The sequence below is a fragment of the Megalops cyprinoides genome, chromosome 2 (assembly GCF_013368585.1).
Source record: "Megalops cyprinoides isolate fMegCyp1 chromosome 2, fMegCyp1.pri, whole genome shotgun sequence".
NCBI classification, from domain to species: domain Eukaryota; kingdom Metazoa; phylum Chordata; class Actinopteri; order Elopiformes; family Megalopidae; genus Megalops; species Megalops cyprinoides.
The window spans coordinates 17,410,524-17,435,965 of record NC_050584.1 but is presented as its reverse complement, the minus strand read 5'-3'; the positions used below and the strand labels follow the sequence as shown (position 1 = coordinate 17,435,965).

Sequence of the window (25,442 nt, the reverse complement as noted above, 5' to 3'; positions counted from 1 at the left end):
AAATATTCATAAATTGAAACATTGAAGATAAAGATAATGGAATGAAAACTCCATTCCAAAATATAAAAATAATACATATTTCTCAACACAAGATAAACAAGATATTTCTCAATGTATTACAATATATTTTCATATGGTAAAGATACAATATATACCCAAAATAAAATGTGAATGTATGAAAACCTGATTAATTTCTTTGTCCCCATTAGAGTTGACCAAAAAAGGGAAAATAAAACCAGAATGAACTGCAACGGACACATTTTTTTCCCTTTTCACGCACACAACTACAAGGCAGCACCACATTCAACAAGCTGGCGTCCACTGCATGTGGGGTCCTGTGTTCCAGCCCTGGTTCCACAGCGCGGGGTCTTTCAGACGGGGCCATACTCAGCTGACTGAGGAAAAACAGAGAGCCGGCTCTGGTTCACTGAAGCCTGACCTGCATCTGGACACAGTTTGTTGACTTTGCAGTAGCGAGCGGAGACATAGGGGGTTCCACGCTAATCCGTGTGATGTTTGGCGTCTTGTTTACGGACAGCTCGGGTCATTTATGCCTTAGTTTAGGCTGGTAGCCACTCCACATGACCTTTGCATCTTTGAGAAGATCGTGTAAAGTTGCGTTCTGCTGGAACCAACTGGACATTAATGATATGGTTATTTTCCCAAGTATTTTCACATCAGTATAGGGGCACACTCCCAAGCACAATCATTTATAATTTGTTTGTGCTTCTCAGAAACATGGATAAATGTGAGATTTATGGATTCAACACGTGATTTCCACAGAGCAGTGAAAACAATGGATTTACTCTGAGCTCAGTGAGTGAAACAACTCCTGCAAATGAATCTTGATTCATTCGATGGGGCTTACACAGCAGGATACACGTTATATATTGTTGCAATTGCTTTGTCTATATCATACGTTGAAAAACTCCTTGCTGCTGGACTAACATAGAAAAGTAGCTCATATATTGATAACACAGCGTGTGTCTGGCTTGATAAAGCTGTAATAAGTGTTGTTGAGTTTGTGTTTTATTTGGACATTGTTACGTTTATCGCTCTTACAGTTTATTTAGAGATACCATTGAAGAGAGACTGGGCAAACGATGAGGGAGTACAGTGGAAATAAACAAACGCATGCGAATGTTCCACTTCCACAGCCAAAAAAAAATAAAATTCTTATATAAAAGTGAATCAGATTAAATATCCTGTATGAATAAAATTAGAAATATTTTGGTGTTTAACTGAACAAAAAAAATGATAGCAAGTTCAGGAATACACTACTGGAGAACAAACTTTTGCTCTGATGTATAACTAAAAGCACCTTTGATTTATTTTACAATGTAGTGAAAAAGGTTGTATTGAAAGTTTAGACTCGGGATGAAGCTCCGGTCGGGTGACATTAGTTAAAAAAAGAAAAAACAACAACAAAGAGCCCGTAGTGGGTAACAATTTGTTACATAATCGTTCGCCCAATTATTTCTCAGACGTTTAACTAAATACAAAATCAACTACAAGGAGAAGAAGAAAGAAAAACAGAAAAGTGCTAAAACCACGAAATTGCAGCAACGGACTGGGAACGTGTTACATTTTAATTACCCCATGTCATCAACATTTCCCTTGCCTAAGTGTCAGACAGGCTGTGCTGGCACGAATTCCCAGGCATTTGTTTCCTGTCCTTTTTGTGGTGGAAGGAGGTTGGATTTAGGATGAAGGTCCTGGGAGTCACATGGAACCAAGTTTTTGATTGATGTCCAAACGCCAGTGCCGCACAGTTTTCTCAGGAAACCGAGCCCCGGGCAGCTTCACATCGGTCTGTGTTCAAGAAAGTTTTTTGGGGCAGCATCAACAATTGTCGTCTGTTTTTCTATCTGCAATTTAATTGCAGCGACCTTGTTTGTAGCCCGAGATACTTCCCACTCCGTTCAGCCATGTAGTTACTAACTTTTTAAGTACTTATAAACCGTATTTTTATCACAAAATTTAAAGGAACAAACTTTGTAAAGGACCACTTGAAATAATCGCGTTATCAGTATGACCGAAGAAGGAAAATCAGATCACAGAGGAGAAAGCGGGAAAGATTTGGAGAAACAGCTGCGTTTACGAGTATGTGTCTTAAATGAGCTTTTGAAGACTGAAAGGGATTATGTCGGGACATTGGAGTTCCTGTCGGTGAGTTAAAATATTTTCTGCATTCATGAATGAGATGCGATGCTTTGCCTTTTAGTAAGACTTGGTCGAAAACTTGCAAACAACGAAACTACTTAATATGCGTGGGACTCTCAGGCAAGTAGCTGCAGTCTTGCGGTGCACCTCAGAGCCACAAATCGTGCGTTGCCTGTCAATTCTGGTAAACGTAGGGGTATGTGTGTCGTAGTAAATCGTTGCTGTTTAATTATATATATCGATGTGGTATTCAGTCGAAACGTATCCGGCGGAAAATCCGCATCTGTGCCTGCTGTTTACTTTCCTGTAGAATATCCCTCTGAGCGCTTTTAATCTCTCTGGAGAGATCAACTGATTCTTTTGTTTAAAACTTTCACATGGCGCAGCATTGCATGTTACCTTTCGATGACAGGGTTGCTATGCACCCAGAGTCTAGTTGATGAGGAAAGGCCACAATTAACTACTAATCCATCACAAATTACATTTTTTCATGGGATAAGAGGACATACGTTATCTTGGTCCTCAGTGACGAAAAACAAATAAGAAGCTATTTGATTAGCTCTGTGATTAGAGTTGATATTTGATAGGATAGGAATTGGGGTGACTTCAAAGGCTGTCTTCGGTCCGTTGTTAAGTAGCTAACACCACACCCATTTTAACACACTAACTATGAACGATAGAGCGTAAGTGAATTGTACAATAGATGCTGCGTGGCCGCTTCATCACCCCCTTGGATGATTGATGCTTCTTAGAATGCTTTTTCTGGTGACGCTGAAGATTATCATTGGAGAAAAAGAATGGATTCCATAACTTCTATAGCCTGTTTTCCTTTCCCTTCAAAGTTATTCGCGCAGTTTAAAGTTGGGGCAATGCCAGCTTGAGAGAATGACATCAATGGCAGTCGCGATGTTGGGCATCAAGCATGTCAACGGCTCAGCAGTTTCCATGATTGATTACTTCAACGCACTGTGAAGATTAAAGAAATTCGTGCCCTGGGGAACTCTAACGTCGCGTATCACTTGCATCTTGTGACGTTGCTTGTGTTCAGATACGGACAGGTGGTTTTATAATGAAATCCATGCTGAATTGTGTTTTTTGGTGGGCAGAAGCCAACTTACAAAAAACTCAGTTATTTCAATTTTCAAGTTTCTTAGTTTCCCCTAATGTATTACAGAGGGAGCAAGCGGATGCTTAAGTTGAGAATGTTTCGTTTGGGTGAGGTATTTACATTTTGAGCGTTCGGCTCGGAAGCAGCTCACCTATGACTGAGCCTTTGCCAAATACTGAAATAACTATAAAACACCCTTTGCCAGAGACTGCACAGGTGGACGCTCAATTGAAACCACTCGCGCTGGCAGCAGTCGAAACTTCTAATATATAATTCTTGGCTGCACACAAAGAAAGAAATGCCGTCAACTTCATGGAATTGCAAAGTATTGTAAACAGTGGGTCTAAGAAAACAAGAAAAGGAAGTTGTGGCTTTAACAATGATGTGCCTTTTGTCAATGTTGGGGAGCTGATGTGATTTGAATTTGAAAACACTGTTTTTAGGTGTGTGTGTGTCTTGTTTGTCTTGTGCAACACAGTTGTTTTGCTTTGAGTTGTAAATAATGAATGATGCATCACTAAACAAAAGCCCCCCAGGACCTGGCCTTATAGACTTGTCAGAGGGAGTCAACAAGGCCAATAGCCAGATGACCGCAAAGACTGACATGGTGGCTTCCATCATGTTTTTTTGGACAGCTTTCCATTACTTTCTCAGCAGTGTGCTGGCCAATTATAATGACCGCTTTGATGGGGAGAGTCGAGTTTAGCGCATGGCGCTGTATGTCACAAGGAAGTTATGTCCCCAGACCGTATGCACCACACACACCGGTATGTTTGCATTCCATTCCCAGAACCTCTGCCACAGATGGTTCTAATGGAGGAACTGAAGAATGTTCTTGATCTGATGGAACCAAACATTGTTTCTTAGAAATATGCTATAACTCACAGGCATGGCACCATTAACTTTCCAGTCTTGTCTGAGTGCTCCTTTTCTTAGAGTTCAGCCTGTGGTAGATCAGAGCCTTCCTCAGAACTGGAACCCTCTTTCATTGGCTAAATGGCTTTTGGAGGAACAAACTTGTCTGTCTTGGCAAATGGACTGTCCAGTCGTTAATTTATACAGTTTTATTTTGAATAAGAACGCTTTTGGCATTCAGTAAATGATGTGTTGGGATAGCCGATTGGGAACATAACGTTAAATGCCAAATGAACTGCTTGCTGCCATGTTTACATGAAATTAAAACTTTGACCCATCCCTTAATAAAGAGTCACATCTTCAGCTCAACAGTTGTGTTTGTTTGTGTAAGGTTGCCTCTTGTTTGTATTCATTCCTCTGCTCATTAGAAGTGCACCACAGCTATGTTTTCAATTGTATCTGGCGCCCAGTAGGAGGATTGTAGTTTTCATTTGGAATAGGGCTTCTATTCTCTAGTTTATTTCAGTGCAGTTTTCACCATCCTGGAGAGTTGGGCTTTCTTCTCTCGCCTTAAGCCTCTGCATCAGCTCCTGAAAAAATATGAACATGGAGCCAGCGTTAAGCCGTGTAGTAAATGGAAGCTTTCTTCTGGGCCCATCACCATCTGTTTGAGTTTTGACTTCGTGTGCTGTCTTTGAAATTGTGAATATCAGCATTTTTCGCGGGGTTCACCAGCGTTTTGTTTGATGTTGATGAAAGCATGGAGACCTGCACTTCTTTGTGCAAAAGCGGGGGGGGGGGGGGGGGGGGGTGGATAAGGAAAGCGAATTACTCTGTTATCATTGGGGACTTGGAGCACTGGGAATGCAGTATGTTGACGCTCATTGGGCGACTGGCAGATCAAAGCCGTCGTCAGGACCACTGGAGGTCCTGGACCGATCACTTTCATCTGATGTCTTTTATTAGCAGCATTCTTACACCCTAAGGGAGCGGAGGGTTAAGCTCTGGGGATGAACCATCCTCCACGAGTAACTTTGTATGTAAAATAACATGCTGCCATGAACGTGCTGACCTGCTCAACACCTTGTGGAGGTTAATTGGTGGAATTGGAGATACACCACGACATTTTAAGAAGACGGTGATGGGGACGGATGGATTGGGTGGGTGGGTGGGGGGGAGGGGGGGGTTGTCTCCACAGACAATGTGCTTCCCTGCTTGGGACAGGGCTGGAGATGGAAGTCTTGTTGGGGATCAGCGTGACGTCAGAAACTGGGCCTGGTGCCTGTTCTTGTAAACCATATTTCCTGGTGGAGGAATTCCAGAGAGGTTAGGAAAGGCGGGGAACAATGGAGCTCCAGTTGCCTGAATGGAGTCCTGCAGGAGGGACTGCTGCCGCCCCAGCTGCTGTGCCCGGCCTGGTCAGTGGGCAAGTCCGGATTAGTGCAAAGCACAGTCCCGGCCTGTCCCACCAGATGCACTTCTTCATGTGATGCGGTGCGGGGTCTTTATTCTCCGGCAACATAAATAAGAACTGCCAAGAGGCAGCTCTTTGGCCTCGGCTTTAAAAATGCCTGTCGTTATCTGATAGACCGTGAGCTTTTATGCGTAGTAGTCCATAGCCGGAGGAAGCCTCCCTCTTCGCGAACAGCTTCTGAAGCGTCTGGAGTGGCTCTTACGCAACATCTGATAATTTGTTGTGATAGTGGGTGGCTGCGGCTAGCCATTTTCTGTCTTGGACAATGCATATCGGAAGCCAAGAAAATGTCATACCCTTTCAGAGAAGGCTCTTTGTGGAAAACGGATGAAAGTTTGTTTTATTACAGTCCTGAAATTGTGGAGCTTGTAATGTCTCCCCTCCCTCACCCGTTTCCTTAGCTTATACAATACATTAATATCAAGTTGCTGCTATTCTCAGTGGTTGCTTATGAAGACACAGGAGACTGCTGCACAGTTTGTGTGATTAGAATTTAAACTGAGGAAAGTGATTGTATTTTGCTAGCTCAACATACTGAATTCATGCAGGTATTTAATGTCATACAGGACAAGCCATTATGGTAGAAAATGTAGGGAGGGTACTGTTGTAAACCCTGAAACCTTTCATGTCCTACGTGTAAAAGAAAAACAGAGCTCATATAGGTCAGTGTAATATGTTCCCTGGGGTCGGGCTATTCTTTAAGTGGTCCCTGTGAAACTGTTGAAACTTCTGGGCCTGTTGAACAGTGAACTGCTCACCTAATGTAATGTTTTCAAAACCTTGATAATCCCGCTCCTAAAACATGGTTAACATTAAGCAAGCGGTAGCACAATAAATTAGAGCTAGATTGCTTTTCCTCTCGGACTTGCCGTTTGATGTTTGGCCCCTTTTAGTAGGTTTCCTTAGAGACGCTCTCCTCAGGAGAAGCACATTAAAGTTGTAGTCGTTTCATATTGACTAACCTTGACGAACCAGCTCATAACTCATAATGTTAAAACTGGGAGGTGAGCAAGCTCAGAAAAAAAGGCCATGCCGCAGCAGCAGATCCACAAATCTCACAGCCCTGGGTGTTCATGAACGTGTAATCAGCCGCTGGTCTGCTGTGGCGGGCCTACATGTGGGTAGCCGATGTGGGCCAGTTTTCGGGGACCGCCCTGGCTTCTACCGCGTAGTCCGTGTTTACCGCCCCCTGACCGCGCCAGACACTCTGGAGGCTAAAATGTCGTTTCACGTGTGACACACGAGCAGCCCTGTTCCTGAGACGGCGTGTGTCCTCAGGATGGGACGGGCGGTGACCCCGGGGCCCTCGCTGGGGTCACAGCCTCCTGTCCCCGTCCCTTTCCTGTCATTTAATCTTCATTCCCACAGACCCTCCCCCCCGCCAATTACGCTGGAAACAGAAACTCAGGAAGCCAAGGATCGGTTTGTGGATTCAGTCCTAAACCTCTGTTTTTTAAAGGAAAGACAACAACCATTAAAATCAATATAAATAGAAACAAACGTGGTGAAGTACAGAAATAACAGTTAGCAGTCCACTAGCACTCAGCACACTAGCGCTCTATTGTGATTTTTTGACAAGTTTAGATGACCACAGACACCTGGTGGAGCAGTTCAGTGAGAGTTTGCCGACAGGCAGTCCGCTTCAGTAATGCGGAATGATCTGGACAGAGCGCAGCGAAAGTAGCTACCTGCAGAGAGAGGACAAAGTTCACACCAGGTCACCTTTTCCAGTGAGCTCTGGGTGCGATTAGGGAATCCAAAGTAATTAAAGTGAGGTATCGCTCCGACACACTGCCTTCCTCCTTCACCTCAGCTGTCCTGGGATCAGTGGTAGCCAGTGCAGCAGTCCCCCACTGACCCGGACAGCCACAGATTGCACAGCCTGCATAAGTTCCGTCCATTATTCTCAATACTTTGTTGACAAGAAGTTTTTTCCCCCTTCTGCTACGTGAGGCATAATTAAGATGCCAATCTCCCTAATCACTGGCCCGTTCTTTTTCCATCGCGAGTTCAGAGAATTTCTCATGTAGACAAATTTTAATTAAGCACGCCCTGCTTCTCCATCTCATTCTGAGGTTTTTTTTTCTGGAGGTAGGTGTAACTATCTCCCCACGGTTGAGCACACTCCCCTTACGGACACATTGCAAGTTGTTTTTCTCCCCAGTCACTGGTTCCACGTGAATCATTTTCAGGGCGGAAAACGAGGCTCCCTTGCCCAGTCCCCTGTGAAGAACCTGCGGTGCTGAAGCACCTCCCGTCTGCTCACATTCTGCCCAGACGCTCACAGGGCCCTGCTGCGGTGCCTTGCATCGTGTAAGACGAGCGCGTTTTCTCTCTACCCTGTTCGCCTCTGTGGCGAGGAGTGTGCTGAAGCGAGAACTTAATGATATTCTGCTAGGTGAGAGCTGGCGATATGGAATCTGCTGGGAATACGCGCGTGTCCATCATCCAAATGTAATTAGTTCCAATATCAATAAACATTTTTTTTAAACTTTGCCAAAGTATATGCACTTCTTTTGGTTGCTTAGTTACACTACTGGAAGATATTCATTATTAAAAATACAGTGAAGGTGTACTATGCGTATTCTCTCTAGGAGGGATTGTAATGATCCAAAATAACATGAAAAGTTAAAGAAATGTCTGCGGTGTACATTTGAGCGTATGTGCACACATGCACTCACAGATACTTGCATACACACGTGCACATACATACACACAATCTGGAGTCCATAATGTGTTTAATGTGGCGGAATGAAATTTTTAAAATGATCATAGAAAATATTGTGCTTAATGAGCAATCACTATGGTTAGCAGTGGTTCTGGGGTGTCTCTGTCTGAAATCAGTAGTCCTCCCCAGTCAATGAGCATTTGTAACATGGCATATAAACTGCATGTTGAAACACAGTTTGTGGGAGGAGAACCATTACGTATACTGAGCTTATGAGGTGACTGTGGGACACTAGTAGGACTGACCTGCTGTTTTAAATGTTTTTATTGCTGAACACATTGAGACTGTGATAAATCCAGTCCAAACAAAGGAAGCCTAGTGCTTCAAGCCATCACCCTGGAAGAGTCATTTATGGTAAACTCTGATTAAAATGCACATACTAGAACTGAGTGGTTTTTTTTTGAATCACATTATACAAAACAGTACTTGATGCGCTCCGTCTTGTCGTGCGTGTGGAGATTTTAACTGCGTCTCTCCGAGCGCACCGTGTTGGAAGCGCCTGAAACAGTCCATAGGCGGTGAGCTGCTCTGCTTTTGTTTCGGTGTCCATTTGAGAGCGGGACTTCCTTCCTTCCTGGCCCTCCCCTGCTTTACATTGTGCTCTGCGTTTCCTGTGCAGTCTGCTGAGCCCCCGCTCCCCTCTGCTCCGCTGCCAGGAGCCACACACACAGGGGCCGTCAGAGACGCCCGGTCTAACGCAAGGGCACTGTCAGGGAGGCTTTCCAGTCAATGGGTGCCCGCCATTCAGCTCCGGCTCTGATTAATGCCTTTAGATGTGTTTTGCTTTCTGAATGATTAAATGTACTGCCTGTTATCGGGAGCTGGTGGCCATTTCTTGAGGATGTGACACGGATGTGTCAGCTGTGTCGCTGTGAGAGTGTCTCTTGGGTGCAGGAAATGGCTTTTTTTTTCAAACAGACGTCATTTCCAGGGCTTAACTGTTAACCCTAACTCATGGTTAGGGTTCCTATTACTATGCTATTACTATGTGGGGTTTCTTTTTGGAAAAGGTTGAGGAGTCAACGTCATCATGGGCCCAATTGATATATGTATATACTGTATATATTTATACACACACACACACACACATACTAGTTTTTCCTCTTCAAATGAGATTTCTTCAGTATTAGATGTGCTTATTACAGAATCCAAACTGTGGAGCACACTGTGGAAGAGGGTGCCTTTGATTTGCCTGCTGCCAGCTGGCCTGTCACGCGGGCCTACGTGTGACAAGTGTCTGAGGCGTGGGGCGCTAGCGGACACTTGCCGGGCTCACATGCCACATGGAACGGCCACCTACAACAAGGGCCCAGTGTTCGGGCTGGCACGGCAATAGGCTGCCTTTGGAATGCCCCCCCCGTCCATCTGCTGGGAAGATCTGCTTGTGTCCCCTCACAAAAGCAAAGTCCCTCCTCTTGACGGGTCTGTCTTTAACCCACCTCACAGATGCTTGGATTGTTGTTCAGTTTAATAAAGGCTTTCCAGATTTATTTTTCAAGCATTATTCAGCCTGTATCCTGGACAGCAGGAAGCCCATAGAATGAGACTGGCTGTGTTCTTCAAGAGGTTACCTCTTGAGGACTGTGTTCATAAGCCCAGTTTCTGATATCTAGCTGGCATAGATGTAACACGACTAAAAAGCTATACTGTGAAGTGTGGGGTTTTATCCATATGAGTCGGGCTGAGTTGGAACAGGGCCGAGGTTGTTCTCTTGGAGTAAAGCTTCAGGTGTCGTCAGGACTTTGACAAGTCAAGGATGGACTAATTTTTACCGCATGACGAGTTGTTTATTTATTTGTCAGGTAATGGACATCTTTACAGACGATTCCTTTCCCATACAAATGGAATGCCACATATCTAGAGAGGATATTGACGTGGAGCATCTGTTTTCTGTCAAGGGCTGACCTATAGCCTTTGCACTCCCAGAAGGGGAGCAGTATACCCTAACATCATGTTGCAGTGTTACTTATATGGAAGGAAAAATAGCACTGCTTAGTGAGCCTGAAGAATAGGAGTTGGATGAGGCTTGCTGTTTTATTTTCCTTATTCTGGAACATTCTGTTTAATCTGATAGGCAGACTTCACTATGGGGGTCATTTCATGTGAAATCAACTGGCATGACGCTCGGAGTTTTTTTTCCTGAAAGTAGGCACATTCTTTCTTTTGAAGAAACCATTTAGTCAAAAATAGCAATTGCATCTGAAATAATTTATAAGCCTTTCTTGTCTAACGGAAGTTCTCTTTTGCTTGTGCTGGTGCTTTCAAGGCAGCAGTTACAGTTTTGATCTCTGGGTCCCTTATCAAATAATGGATCCTGTCCTTTTAAATGGAAAGAGATCTCTAACTGAAATGTTCAACGCTCATTCAGTGCATTGTAGAACATTGTAGCGAACGAAATCCAAATCAGAAATCATATTTTAAAGGCATGAATGCTCATGTTTTGAACATTTAACAGTTAATATATATAAAAGTTAATATATATAAATTCACATTAATTGTAATGGCCTAAGAAAATACTATTGTAATGGCCGAAGAAAATACTTAATGTGACACCAAGCTCCTTCATATGCTGCAGTGTCTGGAAGCAGTTTGGCTCAAGAAAGGTGAAAAGCAAGTCAGAAATGGCTAAAAGAAATACAATTAGTTGGATCTCAAAAATTGTATATATAACTATGAGCTTGTACCGCATGGGTTCCTGTAATGGGGCGAGCACATGTCTTAAATATCATGAATCTCTGAGAGGAGCACGCTTAAGTCCAGTTCATTTCACAGGGGGTTGCCCTGCATGCAGTGACCATGTCCCCGAGAAGAAGACTTGTTCCATTAAGCCTGTGTTGTTGTACATTTCGTGGAGAATGGGTCAGAATCCATGAGCCAGACATGGGAAAGTCTTCTGTATCCCCCCCACTAAATTCTGTAATTAGAGACTTGGCTGCAGTGTCGTGGAGGCAGACAAGAGTTCTTGTGTTTTGGCCCAAGCAGATGACTCTCACTGCACTGTTGCCCCTTTTAGTCCTCTGGGGCCTTTTCCTACTGCTTATAAAATACCCAGGACTTGTTCTTTTTTCGGGAACGGAGAAGCAGGAAACCTCTGGTCTCTTTTAAATTTAACATTGGCCTTTCCCCTTCTTGGGGTTAAAGTCACGATGGGTATGCCCAAATTTATCCTTTTAATAAAAAGTTTGCATAAATTATAGGGAAATGGGTCTAAGAAGCGTTCCTCGCAAATCAGTCATTCCTGGCTCCTCGTGTAGCTCCACTGAAAGATTCACGTTCGCCGCCGGAAACCTCCTGCTCTCACTATGTGACGGCTGTTCAAGAAAACCCAGCCAACCCAAGTGCAGCCACAGGTCACGGGCGCTTTCTAAGATCCGCTAACACAAGAGTCTCTTGGAGAAAACCGGTGTCAGTCACTCGCCTCTCCGAGAGACTTCCGTCAGGTGACGGGGGAGGGGGGGAGTGTGGGCGGTGGGGAGGGGTGGCCCCCGAGCACGCGAAGGGGTGTCGTGGGAGGTGGACCAGTTGGCACAGGTCAGCTTCATCTGGGTCGTCCCACAGAAGCTGCCTTCAGCCGCTGCGCTGTTAACCAGGCAGGAATCCGCTCAAGTGCTTGGCATCGCCGAGGGGTTAGCGCGAAGCGCTGTTCATTCACAGATACAAAGATGGCATTGATCCCAGTTCCCTTAGAGGGATCACCACACAGCAGCTTTTCATTGAAATTCATGCTGCCTTTCGGATCTCCAAAAGAGAAGACCAAGTTGTTGTTCTTTATTGACTGTGTCCAATTTTTCCACAAAGATGTGTGCGAAGGAATCTTGTTTCCAAGAATGCTACCATTCCAGAGTGGTTTGATATGCTTCAACTGGGAATTTTGCAACTGCAAAACAAATTCTAATCATATAAAAATAATTACAAGTTAGTAGTGTGCTTTTAAAAAATCAAGTTTATATACTCATTTATAGTAAATAGCTTTATAAGTGCTAGCAGACCTTTTTAATATTATTTTCTAGAGAAACACCCATGCATGTGGATTATTACCTTGAGAACAGTACGCACAAATACATGCACTAAAATGACATCATTTTGCCTAAATCTAACAGAACTTGTTTTATGCAGTCCAATAGTATCTTACAATTGTTAATAGCTGTTTTTATGCCAAGGTCAAGAAGGGAACAATATTGAAATGTGAGTCATATTTTTTGTATAGAAGTCATGAATTTTCTTCACCAAAGTGACAGGATGTACTGGAGACATATCTGAGGGGCTGGTTTTTCCAAGTTCCTTTGATATACCATCTGAAATGGAGGAGCAAGGAGTGAAAAGAAGGTTTGTCTAGTAATATCCGATCAGAGTCAAACATCTTAAGTCCACTGAGGTCTAAACACATTTCTAAGTTTACACACAACTGCTTTGAATGATGTTGGCTCTTGCTCCTTTGGTATCTTTCAATGAATTTTATTGTCTGTCACCAGACCAGAGTCGTACATTCATAACATATGATGAAGTGCACAGAGACAGGCTTTGTTTGCAGAATGGAAGAAAGGATGAAAAGAGGCTTGCCTTCTGTTATTAATAAAAAGCACAACACACCCCAGCGTAGAGCCAGCGTTTCCATCTGCAGATGAGTTTGCCTGGTCCCAGGACAACATGTTAACATTCTTAGCTGTATTTATAGTCCATATTTCCTGTGCACATTCCCACTGAAAGTGCACTGTTGTTGAAGTAGTTTAAAAAGCCTGAGATGGGTCCTTGTGAAGGAATGGACGAGAGGGCGCCACTGAGGGCTCCTGGGTCAGGCCAAAAACTCAGAGTGCGAGTGAATAAGATGGACAAAAAGTAATTTTTATTTTTGGCTTAATGTTAAAACTAATCAGTAGGAGTCCATATTCAAAGTTCAAATAACACAAAAATAGTTTTAAGTAGAAAAAGAAAGAAAAAAAAAGGCAAACAAAAAATAGTAATCTCTGAACGCAAATAAACTACAAAACAAAGTACAAAATCTGCTAGGTCTCTTTTGAAAAGGCAGAGAACAATATTACAGCAGCAGTACTCACAGTCCAACATCCAACACTAGACTCCTTCCATGAGACTAGACAGACAGACATATCCCAGGTGACCAGCACCATTCACATAAAGGGGGGGGAACATAAAACAATCAATCAACACAAACAACAACATGACAAATCCTGATGCAGCATCATAACACCCTACAACATTTAAACAGCAGATTTGAGCAAAAATACAATTCAACAAAATGACACATGAGGATTAAAACGGAGGCGGCTTGATCAGGGCCGTCTCTGTCACCCCTCATGGCCACAAGCAAGGTAAACTGGGCCAATCGTGGCCGGAACGAAATAAACGCTACGCTGTTTCCCCACGGCACTCCTTTGCCACCGGAGAGACACTTGCCAACATTGAGGAGCAGCATTCAACATGGTATGACTATGCTACGTTGTTCTTTTTTTTTTTTTAATGCACTCAAGTTTGCGCGCCTACTTAAGCACAATAAAAATGTTTTAAAGCATAATCACAAGATTGTCTAGTGTTTTCATTCACCGTTATAAAACGTAGATTTCGTGGGCGACAACATTAAGTCCGTCAATAGCGGCATCGCATTGACTTAAACTTGATGGCTCTTATCGGCATCTGTCAGCGTGTGTGTATTTGCGAGTGTCGCGGAGTTCACATAAAGGCAACTCGTGCCCAAGGAAGGCAGTGGACATGTGCGGTCTCTCCATGACCGTCACACACCCCCCTCCTTCTGGTCTCACGCCGGCAGGCGGGAGAGGAAATCCGCTGTGGCATTGCTCCGCCCAGGAATATGGCGGATAGTAAAACGGTACGGCTGCATGGACAGGTACCATCTGGTAATCCGAGCATTGGAATCACGCATACGGTCCATCCACTGCAGAGGCCGATGATCTGTCTCCAGTAGGAACTCACTGCCAAGGAGGTAGTACCTGAAGGCGTCAAGGGCCCATTTCACCGCCAGGCACTCCTTCTCAACTGTAGAGTACCGCACCTCCCTCGGATACAGCTTGCAGCTGATGTATGCCACTGGATGCCTCTGGTCTGGTTCACCCTGGAGAAGCACCGCCCCTAAGCCTGTATCAGAGGCGTCAGTCTGCAACACAAATTGCTGTTCAAAGTTAGGACAATACAGTACTGGCTCATTGCACAGTGCATTCTGTATGTCTTCAAATGCCTTCTTGGCTTCCTCTGACCACTGCACTTGGACAGGAGAACTTTTCCGCGTCAAATCTGTAAGGGCGGCTGCCCTGACAGAGAAGTTGGGTACAAACCTCCTGTACCATCCGGCCATGCCTAGGAACGACCGCACTTGAGTCTTGGTCTGGGGCAAGGGACACCGCTGAATGGCCTCGAGCTTCTGGACCTGCGGCTTAATGACCCCCCCACCAATTACATACCCCAGGTACTCCGCTTCCCTCTGGGCAATGGCACACTTTGCAGGATTGATTGTGAGGCCTGCAGACTCGATCCTCCTCAGCACCTCCTTCAGGTGATGGGGATGATCCTCCCATGATGCACTGTAAATGATGACATCATCCTTCTCGCCCAAGCACTGCAGTCTGGGCTCCCTTTCTACCTGCACTCTAGCTTGGCTACTGGGACGGGATGGTTCAGGCGGTGGTGGTGGGGGGTAGCCCATGGCTAAGGATTGCCGTTGTGGTGGTTCCGGGACGTCGGCATCGCTAGCAGGGGCTCCGGCAGCTGCCTCAGGATCTGGCGTGACTCTGACATGCACCTCCCGCTGCAGGAGGCTGAACTGATGTTGCAGAGTCCTCCACCGATTCTCCTGTCGCGCTGCTTCCTGCTCCTGCTGGGCATCTCGTGCTTGTTGCTGAGCCATCATCATTCTAAACATGTCCCGCAGTTCCTGCACCGAAGAATCTTCAGCCACCCTGGCCAATTCTGGGTCAGCCCTGCAGTCGCCTTCCCCGCCAGTGGCCCCGCCTTCCTGCTGGCCAGGTCTCCGTTCTGGAGCAGCAGGTTTCTTCGGCCCCATGGCATCCACCGGAAATGTCAAAAAAAAATGCTGATGCAAAAAAGGAGAACAAAAAAAATACTCACTACTGCACTCTACTGGCCTTAATCCCACTTCTGACACCAGTTGTGAAGGAATGGACGAGAGGGCGCCACTGAGGGCTCCTGGGTCAGGCCAAAAACTCAGAGTGCGAGTGAATAAGATGGACAAAAAGTAATTTTTATTTTTGGCTTAATGTTAAAACTAATCAGTAGGAGTCCATATTCAAAGTTCAAATAACACAAAAATAGTTTTAAGTAGAAAAAGAAAGAAAAAAAAAGGCAAACAAAAAATAGTAATCTCTGAACGCAAATAAACTACAAAACAAAGTACAAAATCTGCTAGGTCTCTTTTGAAAAGGCAGAGAACAATATTACAGCAGCAGTACTCACAGTCCAACATCCAACACTAGACTCCTTCCATGAGACTAGACAGACAGACATATCCCAGGTGACCAGCACCATTCACATAAAGGGGGGGGAACATAAAACAATCAATCAACACAAACAACAACATGACAAATCCTGATGCAGCATCATAACACCCTACAACATTTAAACAGCAGATTTGAGCAAAAATACAATTCAACAAAATGACACATGAGGATTAAAACGGAGGCGGCTTGATCAAGGCCGTCTCTGTCACCCCTCATGGCCACAAGCAAGGTAAACTGGGCCAATCGTGGCCGGAACGAAATAAACGCTACGCTGTTTCCCCACGGCACTCCTTTGCCACCGGAGAGACACTTGCCAACATTGAGGAGCAGCATTCAACATGGTATGACTATGCTACGTTGTTCTTTTTTTTTTTTTAATGCACTCAAGTTTGCGCGCCTACTTAAGCACAATAAAAATGTTTTAAAGCATAATCACAAGATTGTCTAGTGTTTTCATTCACCGTTATAAAACGTAGATTTCGTGGGCGACAACATTAAGTCCGTCAATAGCGGCATCGCATTGACTTAAACTTGATGGCTCTTATCGGTATCTGTCAGCGTGTGTGTATTTGCGAGTGTCGCGGAGTTCACATAAAGGCAACTCGTGCCCAAGGAAGGCAGTGGACATGTGCGGTCTCTCCATGACCGTCACAGTCCTCATGGTGTCATTAGTCAATGAATAAAGACAGACTTGCCTACAGATCCTCCTTGCAAGGACCCTCTTCAGTCTGCTGGGTCTCACTCACATTTCCAGCATAGCAGATGACAGTTGTTGTCTGTCCATGTATCTTTTTTGCCATTTGGGATGATTATTTTCTGGTCACTTGTGTGATTCTGGTGAATACATTATACATTTTTACAGGGAGCGTTACATGCCCTGGGCCTGGTGCCTTGGAGGCAATCTGAACACCATATCTTGTAAGCTTAGCTTAAAAGCCTAACCTAGCTGTGGAAGTCACCCGTGTTTTATTTTAATTGTGTTACGGCAAAAGGGGGATTCGCAAGGGTGTATATACCTGCGACACTCATGTGTCCCTGCTGTAGGTTCATTGCAAAGTACTCGTGTGAGATTACCATGCAAGCTGTCATTGGCATCCTTCTCAGAGCACTTCTTTCTACCTGTTGTTTTGTTTAATTCCCTGTCCGTCTCCAGGGAGAGAAACTGTGGTCCCAATTAACATGGTCAGGACTTTCTTAACAGGTGTTCACTCTCTAAGTGTCGCAGGCGGCCTCTGACCCTGCTAGAGCCCCCAGAAATGTATTTCTTAACCTGTTTTGTCGCAGACGTATAGGTCATGAGGACTTGTTAGGGGAAAAAAGAAACAGGCTTGACATTCGACGGGCAGGATGTTGTGCTGCAGTTTTATTTCGGTCGAGCTCGGGCACGGAACAGGGCTGTGCGTTCCAGAAGCAGTAAACCGGTGCCGCTGCCGGTCACGTTGCACTGCAGGCATTCACAGTCCGCTGGTTTACGCTGCGCCGCGGAGTCGCGGGGAATGTGCTAAACTGAGAGCGCCGTTTGTGTCATCCATGCCTTCGCCTGAAGGGCCTTTGTCTTCTCCACGATTATTAATTATCTTCCAGGGAGCAAGAGGGAGTGAGAGAGAGAGTGAGTGAGTGAGAGACAGTGATCAGGAGTGACAGTGGGAGTGAGAATGGGAGTGACAGTGCGGGGGGGGGGGGGGGGGGGGGAGAGAGAGAGAGAGAGAGAGAGAGAGAGAGAGAGAGAGAGAGAGAGAGAGAGCAGTTAAGAGAACCACCATCTTTTCTTCATCATATTCCATGTCTGTGGTGGTTTACTGCCAGCTTTGCCCAAACAGAGAAACCTCTGCACTCTCTTGTCTGCTAGGCTTGTTTTGGCATAATTACTTTTTTCTGATCTTGATATGCTGGATACTGGAAAGTCTCTTCAGGGGCCACTAGAACACACAGATGCCAGGTTTTGACCCACAGTGTCAACTCTTTTTGCTGTGAACCAAACATGAAGCTCTTGGTAAATAAAGTGTCTATTTCTTTGGCTGGCATCAAGTTCAGTCTGAGTCCATCACTGTGTTTTATTGATTTAACTTTCTTACATAATAAAGCCAGGACTATTTTAAATCCTTACTGAGAGCACCTGTGTCCATCTTCATGAGCAGTGGCGACCAGATGTCGCTGCTTGCTGTGCCACTGTGCCACATCACTCTGAACATCTGCACCATTTACAGCACAGTCATGATATTTCACTGGCCTTGATTAGCCATCATCTTGGACCAAATTACACATGTGGCCGGTCAGCAGCCCCACCATGTAATTTAGTCCCAGATTAGAACTAATGAGGGTCTCTGAAATGCCACCTGTGTAATTTCCATTGTCTCTCTCAATCCCTGCTTTGCCACATGTTGAAGCATACTGCTGGGCTGAGTATTGGAGCATTGTTTTATTGCTTTATGAATTTTAAGCCAATATTGAAGTTCATTTTGTAATGATGACCAAATTTCTATTGGCTGCGTAAAAAATAAGTCTGCATCTTGCTGCGCCTTTAGTACATTTCAATACCAGTGAATTAGTGCAGATTTGGTGGATGCTTGTAGAGGTAATTAGCTGTTGTTGTTTGCCTCTATTCACAGCATCGTATCACGACTACCACGCTGTGCCACTCAACTGAAATGTTTAAATTGGAAGCTCCTGCCAGGGGCAAGAAAAACATTTCACTTTTTTTGGACTGTGATAATGTCCACAGCAAAATGGTTTATATTTCAGGCACAGAGTATGATGCAGTGCTCAGGAAATTTTAGATTTTTACAGTAATAACTGAAAACATGAAAAGATTTTAGATTTATTGAAATTTCCTTTCAAAATGTCTAGGAATATATCAGGGCTTGTACAGTAAGCCCCTTTATGATCTGTGATGTATCATAAAGTGTTATCACAAATTCAGTTCATTAGTAATTTTTTGAGTGGGCTGTTGTGTAAATGAAATTACGGCCTACACCTTCAATTATATGTGCACTCCAATTTTTATGATACAATGCTTAACAACTAGTCTCATAGGAGCTTCTAGATGGGACTGCTTTTGTGTGATTGCTCCAAGTTTAACAGCCCAGTTGTGTCCGGTAAACTGTGAACGATCCTCTTTTTTACAGACTTCAGCAGCAGGCTTATACATTTTGGCATGTGAAAACATCAACAGACCAAGTCCATTATAAACAATGTCAAGTCACAAAATTCTATATTAATGTAAATTGGTTGCAAGCTGTGTCTGTGTTCATCTCTTGCAAAACACATGGCCTCTCCATCACAAGACTGAATCTTCTTGCATGTCGAGAAGTAGCTCTGTGGAATGAATGGCAATTTCACATTTAACATCATCAGCCTGGGAGCTGATAGGTTTCTCCAGCGCAGGGGTCTGCTGAAAATTTAACAGTTCAATAGCCTCCTCTGTTTGTGCATTTTTCACAACAGCTCTAGTGTCTCGTACTGCGGAGGGAGTTACTGCTAAACTTACAGGATGTTCACATGCTATCACACTGATTGTTCATGCAGAGAGTGAAAAATGCACAGGGCAGCTTACTAGAATTCATAATGGCAAATGGAGACCCTTCAAGGTGTTCAAGACCAGGCTCCACAAAGGCCAGACAAGGCTTTATAGACTAGGCAAAATGATGAGCCTAGCTGTATTGTATGGCTGAGTCCTGTTATTCAAATTTGTTGTGATGTTGTTGTTCTGCCCTGGACCATGAAAAAGTCAAGGTATCAGTGAAAGTTGCAATTGAAATAGCACACACTATGTTGAGTAAAAAAGAAAAAAAGTTTGCTTTGTGATTCCAGTTACGCTGAATAAAAACGTCTTAATAGTTAATTTCATATCATGAAATAATTTTAATTGAGGCATACTTTCTCCCCTCCCACATGCATGAAATTTTCTCAAAAGTCTTAACTTGATGTCAGAAACAGATGTTAAGTTGATCTTTGAACTCAACTCAAGTTTCAACAGCGTGGGAGCAGTTAAGTTTCCTCTTTTTTACAATATAATGAGCACCGTTTTTTTGTCTTTTTGGCAGACACATATCTCTAAAGCTCCCTGGGTAGGAATGGTCCCATCCCTGTAAATACCGTATGATTATGTAAGCCACACACGCACACAGTACATTAGTACAGTACATTAATCTTACTTGTCACTCCAGTTCCCATTGCGGTGCAAGTGAGGGGCTGAAACTCCATCTTTGTCCCTTGGTCCAGTTTGCTGCCTGGAAGTATTTGTCACAGCAAGGGAGTCTCCCGTGCATGTGTGACAGCGTCTGTGAACTATGTGCAACGTTGTTTCGTTTCCAAGAAAGGCAGAGATTAAGATTTAATACAAGGAGCAGCTACCAGTCCACCCATTATAACCGTGGGCCTGCATGGGAAAGATGTTGAAGCATTGCATAACCGTTCCAAACACAAAGCCATGACCCACCACACAGGAACAAGGCTGGGCCTAGTGAACAGTCTTAGGGTTAGAGTGCTGTAGACATAGCAACGCAAAGATCACAGTGCCTTTCACTGCCCGTAATACAGCCCTGAACTGTGCTGTCTTATGCAAGTCAGAGAGGGTTTATGTAACTGGAGAGTCTTTTTAACTAATTACACCCCCCTCTCCTCCGTGGTTCAATAAAGAGGCTGGTTTGACGGTATTTAATTGTGCGTCATGTAGAAGAATAGCACTCCTCAGAAGAGATACGGATAGGCATTTACTCAGTGAGATGTCTGGGGCCAAACATGGTGACAGGCTGGTCGTGTGGACATGGACTGCCAATCTTCATCTTTCAAACACAGTCATGCTGCAAGCGTGTATGACCCTTTGGGATACCCCTCAGTAAACCCCAGACCATTCCCACGATATGTGACTTATTAAATTAAATCAAAAGGAAACATGGTTTTCAACAGTCATATTTACATCTCCTTTCAAAATTCCACAGGGTTCAGTTGTGTATTTTTAATGTTATATCTTGCCTCAGCTAAAGTGTCTCTTACCAGTAACACTTGACATATAACACAAATTACAAGCCTCTGGCAGTGACAGCAGTATGTAAGATAAAGCAAGTTCATCCAAGTGTAACAAGGGACAGTGGGCCAAAATAAAAGTTCAGCAGATATTGAATGTTTTAGACATGGATGAATTTTGAGAAGTTCACTGTCGTTGTACCGGACCCTGGGAAAATGACACTTTTTTTCATTTTTGCTTTCCAATGGTTTCACATTTTCTTAATTTCCTCAGTGAATGGCAATGCTGTTTTGTCTTTTGCACAAGGGGGCCAAATGTCAAATTTAATTTCTGGAGGGTCAGTGTGTGTGTGTGTGTGTGTGTATGCTGGTTTTGGTTCCAACCTCTTACCCTTACTTAATTGGTTCAAGTAGTTAAATAACTGTAGAGCTTCGCACCTGCACCTATACTGTACATTTACGCCAACATATGCCATAGTGAAATATTTCTCAAAGATGCAGTGTTCCATGTACCAAAATGAACAAAGGGTATAAACTGATGTATTTTCTTTATTATTGAGGCACAATCCCAAAAAAAGTCTTTTTTGAAAACCAGAATATTAATTAACAATAACATAAATTGGAGTTTTTAAAAAAGAGTTTTGAAAAAAAAAACACATATAAACACTATTCAGTTTTATTTGTATAGTGTTTTTCATGTGAGAAATTTGACACAAAGCAGCTTTACTGAGATCCTGGGCCTGAACCCCCAAGAGCTAGCCCAAGGCGACAGTGGGAAGGAATGCACACAGTGCAAATGTCTGAAAAGGCCCTAGGCTTCTGCTAGCTGTTGAGATGGGCGTATCACCGATTCAGACTGAAAACAGATACCATTTAAGAGGAAGGTTGGTTGCTGAGATAGGGTGCCCCTGGAGAAATGGTTGTACAGTGCAGTGCTGTATTTCAGGTAAAAAGGAAGAACAAATCTGATTGTTTTGCCTGTGGGACCACTTAATGCTCATTTAAAATAATCCAACACCACAAACATGAAAATGACTATTATTATTTTTAATATGGTTATTATACTAGCATTATTGTTCTTTGGCAGAATTCATGTGAGGAGAACAAAGGTGAACTAGAAGACAGACACCTTGAATGACTTTTGACAGTCGCATCTCAGCAGTTTCCAATGAGTTTTTCAGAAGCATCTGCTAAGGAGATTTCACGTTTAGGCGTTCTAAGTGGGATGAAAATAAAATGTGGAAAGAGGTGCAGTTGGATTCTCTGAGCTCCCGGTGGTGGCGCTGGTGATGAGGACACAAGCTGTGGGGTACGGGGCTATGCCAGGTCTCACTGCCGGTGAACACATTAAGAGTCCATGAACAGAAGAACCTACAAGTGCTCCCAAGCCTATTTTTTCTGGCTATTGTCAAATAACAGCAGAATTTATAGCTTGAGAGCACCATCTGCAACTCAGAATGAGCATTTGCTGTGGTGTAGGTGTGCAGTGTTCTTGCAGCGTCTGGAGCATGAGGTTGCATCACTGTAGATGCTGGTATGAGATTTTGTTTTATTGTCTTGCTAATATGTATAGGATTTCTCGGCATTCACTTGTTATCCTGTCTAGATGCTTGATTCTGCTCCGCCCCTGTGTGTGTCCTCCCCAGGCTGCAGTAGGCGAGTTCATTTCACAGCTGAAACATAGGCCTTTTGGGCACTGAGGAAAAATGATCAGATGAGCTAGGACAAACCGTTTCCGACGTCTTCTCTATTTTTATTTATTTTCATTTATTAAAGATCTGATTTTGAAAGCCCATTTGCTCCTCTCTCTGTGCCGCTGAGCAAGCCTGTCTGTCATCCTTCCTCTGCGGTTCCACATTCCGAGACTCTGATGTGGCTTGGGGGGAGCCGAGAGCTGGCCGTGCTTCTGCCCCACTGCGGGACAGCGATAAAGTCTGCTCTCTGATAGTCCCGGGCTTCCAGACGCGGCGGTTTCCTGCTTGAAGCACGTCCATTCCCAGCGTAAAGAAGGCCTCTTCCTCGCTGCCGAGCCGCCATTGGCTAACGCGAGGACCGGGAGGCTGACATCTGGTCCTTATCATTGTGCCACTCAGGATACCTCTCCGCAGACCGCGTCAGATGGACGGCAGACTAATGGTTTAAAGGCAGGAAACCCTGAGCGGGTCCCCTCCACCACACACCCCCCCCTTATTGTGGCTAACCCGCGGCCGTTATTGCAGCTCTTTACATCACAACCCCGATGGCGCCACATGAGGAAGATTTGGCGGACGTGAAATCCTTGAGTAAATTTTGGTCCGTCTCACTGATGAGCCTGATTTTTAATTGGAGCAAGTGTACATTGCGTGCCTCGTGGCATCTTGTGGATTTAGGAAATTAGGTATTCAGTAGTAAATTTAACTGTATTCTGCATTTCAGTATATCTGTTACTGTTTTCATGAAAACATTCATCGGGCCAACAGGAACACAATTTTTATGCTGGCATTTCATTGTAATCTTTTACAATGAAATGACTCCTCATTGAGCATGTGAAACACAATATGTTTTGCTTTACGTATATTACACATAATGTGACATTTAATTTCCACAAACAGTTGATTTTCTATTAGTACAGTCAAGCAGAAAGGTGCAGCAAAATGTAAGTTGGTCATTTTAACTGCACAAAGCTAAGCTTCAAACAGAGCTAAGTGATAGACCTAAGGCTTTTCAAATGCCGTGCTGAATTGTTTTGATCTAAATTAATGGCTCATTGGGGAAGAAAGAATCTCCAAGATTGTTTAATCATCATATAGGCTGAGGAAAGATGCTTTGTGTTCATCAGACTTAGAAATAAAAGTCAAATTTTGTTTGCCTATGCAGTGCATCAATAGCATTGTGATTACGATGTAATCATTTTACAACGGGTGTGATTGTTCAGCCAAGTTGTTTTAATTAAGACCAAATCTGAAATATTCAATTATCGTTTCCCTTTTCGTCATTTGGATTATAGCTTGGAATATGTCGTGAAACAATGTGATTTCGTGTAATTGGATGTGTAAGCTTCTAACCCTTGTCCTTGTAATCAGCTTCATCTCTTGCTTTGTAATTAGTGAGGTAGTGGAAAAACTTCCTCGACAATTGGCCTTGACTGCAGTCCTCTGTCCCACATCAGGACTGTGTAGTTGTCCTCCCCAGCAGTTGTAATGCAATGTTTATATCGTCAGTGTAATTATTCCTAGGGTGCCATAGAAACAGGAAATGTTTCATTTTCAGCAGAGGCCATCGTTAAATTGTTTACATGAGGTCCTGCAGTTATTGATTTTGTGCAGTTGATTCAGTTCTCTTGCCTCCTAAGCATCCTTGCAAGCGCATAGATAAGTTTAATCCGAGACCCAGAGTGATGATAACTAGTCATATGTTTGTAGAGGGTGCTTAAGGAGATGAACTCAGTGAGCCTTGACTGGGCTGAAGGTGTTGGCCAGAGTTCAGAGGAGTGATATGGGTGTACAGCACATCTACCTCCGTCATAGCTAGACTCCTCCACGAAGCAGACTAGATAAGTACCCTCTAACTGCAGAGGTAGGCTGTTCTCTTTCAGTTTGATTTAGTGGATCGTTAAGCCCCTGGAAAATGGCTGGGTGAGAGAGGACATGTTTTGCTTTCCCTCATCTGCCACATTTTCGTGCTTTTCGATCTCTGTCAGTTCTCAATCTGGCTGTGATCTCCAGGTAATTGACAAGGTGGTCTCAGCTGAGCCTACATGCATGCTGGAGGCCTTTTGCATTTGGCATTCAAATTCAGCCTTTCACCTTCTGATGTAGCTGTTGGACGTGAAGCGAGGTGTGAGAAATCTGCTTGCTTTCACATTGAACGCTATCCATGTGCTGCCATAGAGATACGTGACCGTGTTGCCAGCTATCTGGTCGTCTGGTTCTCACGTTGTTTTTCACAGTGAACTGACATTTCAGTCGGCAGTCTGGGGGCTGTGCCGCAACCAATTTGCAAGGCTACTGACTACGCGTAAGACTTGCTGTAATTTATTATAATATTGAAAATGAACTCAGAATTGAATCTCATCAATAATTGTCACTTCTTGAGGAAAATAAAGTCCGTTGGTTTCTGTCATGGCAGCCCTAATGTGAAGGCTGTATTAGTGTGATTGGCATACTGTGCTGACAGTCAGGGGGAACTCTGACATGGTCTCTTTCCTTCGGTGCCACCCTGTCTGAGCTCAGCTGTAGCTCTTAATGAGTTTCTTAATGCCAGTCGAATCCCGCATCGGTTTTATGGAAACAAGACAGATCTGTTTCACAGCACCCATCCCAGGTGAAGCAACAAGACTAAAGGAGACAATATCAAAGGTTGCTGTCTTTGAAATTCCCACCGCAATTAATTTATTTTGTTTGTTTTGGAATATTAGTAGTGGAAGTTGTAGCAAAACCATCTGTGTGGTTTGTCTCACTCAGTTTTCTAGATAAAGGAATGAAGAAAATGACTTTGAAGTATGACCTGACACTCTTCCAATCTGATAACACAAGCTTGAGCAGGGAGTTTTTGTACCCACAACATCTCCCATAAATAATATCCTGTTGGGTGGTTCCAACATTCTAATTGGTCTTCTGTCAGAATTAAGTACAGTATATTCTGCCCATATAAAGTGGGGGCAAAATTCACACCTTATAGGAGACA

General features: G+C 43.9%; 1 protein-coding gene across 1 annotated transcript in view; it reads left to right on the top strand.

The window, feature by feature from the left end:
• The first annotated feature begins 1,690 nt into the window (after positions 1 to 1,690).
• prex2 (phosphatidylinositol-3,4,5-trisphosphate-dependent Rac exchange factor 2) overlaps positions 1,691 to 25,442 on the top strand; it is a 106,588-nt gene continuing 82,836 nt past the window's right edge. Inside the window, exon 1 of the mRNA XM_036521005.1 lies at positions 1,691 to 2,169. Coding sequence (XP_036376898.1) covers positions 2,032 to 2,169 — 138 coding nt within the window. The 5' untranslated portion in view covers positions 1,691 to 2,031. The remainder of the gene's footprint in view (positions 2,170 to 25,442) is intronic.